This window comes from Setaria viridis, chromosome 5, assembly GCF_005286985.2.
Source record: "Setaria viridis chromosome 5, Setaria_viridis_v4.0, whole genome shotgun sequence".
NCBI lineage: Eukaryota > Viridiplantae > Streptophyta > Magnoliopsida > Poales > Poaceae > Setaria > Setaria viridis.
Genome location: NC_048267.2, coordinates 44974399 through 44979478, shown reverse-complemented (window position 1 = coordinate 44979478; position 5080 = coordinate 44974399). Strand labels below are relative to the sequence as shown.

The window sequence follows — 5080 nt, the reverse complement described above, 5'->3', positions numbered from 1 at the left end:
TTGGAGCTGAGTCATGGATATGCCAACAAGAACAAGCTAAGTCTCATGTTGCAAGTGGACACAGTACATGACATGGACAGGAGCACTTTTCCTTTCTTTGCACCTAATAGATGAGTGAGCAAGGAGTACGTTGATTAGTCGTCCGTTGCTTGTTTATATTATGTGCGTCTGCCTTCTCTCCCACTTCTAGCTATTTGCACTTACAGATCGAGGTACAGGGTACGGAGACAAAAGAACCGAAAAGGTTGTAGACCTTTGGTTTGAATAAATGTCTTCGGTTGGCTTTTGCCTAATCCTGCTCTCCGTATCTTGAAAAGGAGGGAAAATATGGTTCTTAATCTACGGCAGTACTTCACCATGAATAGATGTTCATATATGCATGGCTGCTAGCTACTAGCTAGCTGCAGGCCAGATGCAACCACTCTGATCTTTTCATCACGTATATTGCGCCAGCAAACAGCACCATAGAAGAAACAAACCTACAGGCCTTGGTGACACATAAGGGGAAAAAAGAGCACACAAACTAAAAAAAATGTTCATTTATAATCGCAAACCGAACTAAGCTAGCGGTTCTAAAGAGAAAATAACCGCACTACTACACTAGCTAGCCATTCGAAATATAAGAGTAGTTCTGTATATGTGTAGACAAATATGTCCCTTTAATTTGATCTGTTGAATTCTATGTACTTGGCTATTCTATTTTTTGTTTTCCCTAGCTTGTTGCTAGCAATTCACTTAAAAAACATGGTTGAGGAAGACACCCTCTGCTTGGTTCGTTTTAAAAAAATGGACGAGAAGACATTATATTATGCATATGTAACTATCTACCTACAAGACGTTTTATTTTTTAAAAAAATATCCTTCTACAGTTCTTTTTTCAAAAGATAAAAGGGTCAGTTCTTATATATGCAGTATATATACTGCTGTATAGTTAGTTCTTCTCTTTCACTGGTTAGCAGTCATTTCATGCACCTAAACCGAACCCTTCAATTCAAATCAAATTGATACCACATATGAATATCCGATGTGACAGTTATTGATCATTTAACCTTAATTGTACATCACGGTAACATTATTTAATTGATCCCGGAGTCATGGTAAATATATGTCACAATCTTTCACACTCAAGTACTCGCGCTCAATGGCGACTCTCACAACACATGATTTGTCCGCATATAATTATTTAAGGCGGCGCGTTCGATTGATATATACACAACACACATGATTTGTCCACACATACAATTATTTAAAGCGTAGTATTATGCACCCAATTTGGAGGAAACGATCAATACTTGCATCGAGACAAATATTAAAATTAGTGTCCCCTGATGGCTTTGCCTGAAGGAACCCAGGAAACAATGCAATGCAAGTGCCCAGTTCCCCGGCCCTTGGAACTGAAAAGAATATACCTGCAGCGATGGACAGCCACACACGCATACAATAATACTCCCTCTGAAAACGCTTGTCGTTTTGACTTTTTTAGTACATAGGTTTTGCTATGTATATAGGCATAACCCTATATTTAGGTGTATAGTAAAATATATGTATCTAGAAAATCCAAAACGACCTACATTTTGGAACGAAGGGAGTAACATATTACTACTATACCATATGGGTGTACTACACTGATGATCAATACTATCAAGACTTGCCAGCTAGTAGTACTTCGCATTCCACTGTTTTTTGGTAACTTGCGCTATGGACAAGATAGGTTACAGTTTCTTTAGTTACCCCTAGCCTTTACTCCCTCTGTTTTAAATTGTACGTCGTTTTGATTTTCCTAGGTGCATAAATATTATTATGCATCTCGTCATACACTATATTTAGGTGTATGCACCTAGAAAAGTCAAAACGATCTATAATTTGGGACGGAGAAAGTATATTTAGATCTTTGTCAGTAAATCATTTTTTTTGTGAAGCATAGTACATACGCGGATTAATTATTTTCAACGAATTGAAATTCAATTCGTACGATTGTGTTGTACTTTATAAACAAAAGTCTAGAAGATGGATGTATATATATATACACGCATATATGTCCGCATATACGTGGATAGGACCTTTCTAGCTAGCTCCCTGTGCATAGACATATGGAGGCCGTACTGGGCTACTGATCAGGAGGAGGAGGCCTGCGCTGCCCCTGCCCTGCCTCTCCGGCGAGCAACAGTTGGTAGCTGGGGCCGCCGGGCCGGGCGGGTTCCTCCCCTTCCCTTCCGTTCCCCCGCGGCCCCCGCGCGCACCGATCACGTGCGCATGTGGAGACGCTCCCCCCGAGGCTGTACGGCGATCCATGCATTAAAATTACGGTGCACGCCGGCCTGGCCGGCCGGCGAGGGCATGGGAGTGAACAGAAGAGAGAGAGCTCGTATAGGTCAGGCCGCCGGCGCGCCGGGTGCAGCGCAAATGAATCTATCGGCCGGGAGCGGGGCCATTCCCAAAGTTAATAACCAACAACCCGGCCGGCCGGGCTGCTAGCAAACCAAGAACCAGCTACATGCGGCATCCTGCAGAGGTCGTCGGAGCTTGCAGAGACAGTACTGGACTGGGTAGGGTAGAGACGGGGACCAAGCCATGGCCGCTGAACGCCTAGCCTGAATCCAAAAGGGAGAGGCCACATGCTGCCGCATGCCTGTGCCTGATTAGAGAGCAAATAATAGAGACGAGCCGGCCGGGCCGGGCACGCATTAAGGAAGGCGAATGCCCAGACGACATTGCCTTGCCCCATCCATCGAATCCCCTGCGAACCAGATCGAACCAGTGGCCCGGTGCCGCCGTGCAGTGGGCACGACCACCGCGGGCAGCGCGCGCGGGTGGTCAAGGCGAGCTCTGCCTCTCTGGGCAGCTCGGCCGCAGCCACGAGCGGAGACAATTCAACGACCCCAACTGCAGAGGAGTGAGGGGAATATTAGGCCCCCGTTTGGTAGAGCTCCAGCTCCTACCAAAACAGCTCTGGCTCCAGCTCCTCTAGTGGAGTGACTTCTCTAGTGGAAAATGAACTTTTGTTAAAATGGCTTCTCAATGACAATATATGTAATTTTATGATCAATTAATACTTGGAGAGAGAGTAGAAATTGATGAAGCTAGTTTTTTTACTCTTCTTTAGTATAAGCAATTTTGTAACTTCTTCCCGGTTTTGGTGGTGGAGCCGTTTTGAAATTACCCCTTAGTTAAAGCTTCACCAAAAGCCGGTGAAGAATCACTTTGAGAAGCTAGTGGAGAAGCTGTTTGAAAAGTCCTACCAAATAGTCCCTTAATTTACTCCTGTACACTTACACCGCGCCCAGCATACGATACGATACGATGTGCTGCGGCTGCGCGCGTACATGTCATGCACTCACATGTGGTGATGTGGGTACAATACAAGACGAAGCCTGCTAGGATGAAGAATACAAGTCCAAGTGTCCCTCACCAATAAAAGAAGGGAGGCACCGTATAAAACAACAGCGAGCTGAGGACCGACCGATCGATCGATCGTAAAAGAGAGCGAGAGCGAGCAGCCTATAGCGATAGCGACAGCCAGCAGCAAGAACGCGCGCGCGCGGGGGCGAGGGAGAAGGCCGGGCCGGGAGGAAAGCGAGCTAGGCATGGCCGACCACCACGGGCAGCCGCCGGGCGGCGGCGGCGGTGGGGCGGAGGAGATCAAGGAGCAGGACCGGCTGCTCCCCATCGCCAACGTGGGGCGCATCATGAAGCAGATCCTGCCGCCCAACGCCAAGATCTCCAAGGAGGCCAAGGAGACCATGCAGGAGTGCGTCTCCGAGTTCATCAGCTTCGTCACCGGCGAGGCCTCCGACAAGTGCCACAAGGAGAAGCGCAAGACCGTCAACGGCGACGACGTCTGCTGGGCCTTCGGCGCACTCGGCTTCGACGACTACGTCGACCCCATGCGCAGGTACCTCCACAAGTACCGCGAGCTCGAGGGCGACCGCGCCGCCGCCGCCGCTTCCTCCCGCGGGGGCGGGCCTCCCGGCCCGGACCACCCCTCCACCTCGGGCGGCCCCGGCGCCGGGGCCGGACCCGGACCCAGCGGCGGCGGCGGCGGTCATTTCATGTTCGGCGCCATGGACAGGAGCGATAACAACAGCTCCAGGCCCTTTTAATCCATCTTGATTATTAGCTTCTTGTTCAAGAGTTTATCAATTTCTATCTACTCATTTTTGGAGAGGTGACTAGCTAGCAAGGGGTGAGTCGTCTCCTACGTATCCAAGCCAAGCTATATATACATATATATATTCCTCATTAGTGGTAGCGGCAGCAGTAGCTATGAGAGCTAGTAGAGTAGTTGTTCTTGTTCTTGCTTTTGATCTGGGATGTATTGTTCATGTGTGATGTTGAGAGGTAGCGTAGATGGATGGGAACACCAGGAGATCGAGGAAGAAACTAGCTAGGATCGATGAAGATGGAGACCAGGGGGTGTAATTAAGCAGCGTAACTTGAGTGCACGCTAGCTTGATCGATGATTCGGTCTCTGATTTAATTGCCATCAGAATGTTGATTTGCATGGTGAAGCATGAAGCTGATCTACACACTAATGGATCGGATACGTAGCTCAATTTTTAGTCTATTTTTTGTAGCCGGCCGGTAAGAATATTCTGGATTCAAATACTGTTGATGCTCTTGGCTGCTGATTCATTCTTGTTGAGCCATTATTGGTTGGTTTAATTAGGCATATTTCTACTACTAGCAGCTCAGGCATATTAATTAAGTGCTGGGTCCTTGAAAATCGTTATCGAACTCTGAAACCCAATATATGGTTGATTCTTGCGACCATACAAAACTCACTCGCGCATGTTACCTAGCTTTGCTGTCACTGTGCACTACCCATTTCGGGACATTTTCTACTGGTATGATATATGCAATGCATACCTCTATGAACGCACAATTGTTTGTATAATCTGTTGTTTGGACTCAAGCTGACAGCATTTTTATATATGCATCTGGATTTGTAATTAGTTATAACTTTGTTCTTATTGTATCCTAACATTCCTACTACTAGGAAATAAAAATACCAGAACTTCTATGTAAATGTGCATTTAGCCGCATGCAGTAGTTATATTCGTCATCTGGTGGTGCAGGTCTC

General features: G+C 46.9%; 1 protein-coding gene across 1 annotated transcript; it reads left to right on the top strand.

Annotated features, from left to right (window-relative positions):
- The first annotated feature begins 3448 nt into the window (after positions 1-3448).
- Positions 3449-4798, top strand: LOC117855152 (nuclear transcription factor Y subunit B-1). The gene has a single exon (XM_034737442.2). It carries the CDS (start codon positions 3585-3587, stop codon positions 4098-4100), a length of 516 nt encoding a protein of 171 aa, XP_034593333.1. The 5' UTR covers positions 3449-3584; the 3' UTR covers positions 4101-4798.
- The last annotated feature ends 282 nt before the right edge of the window (positions 4799-5080 follow it).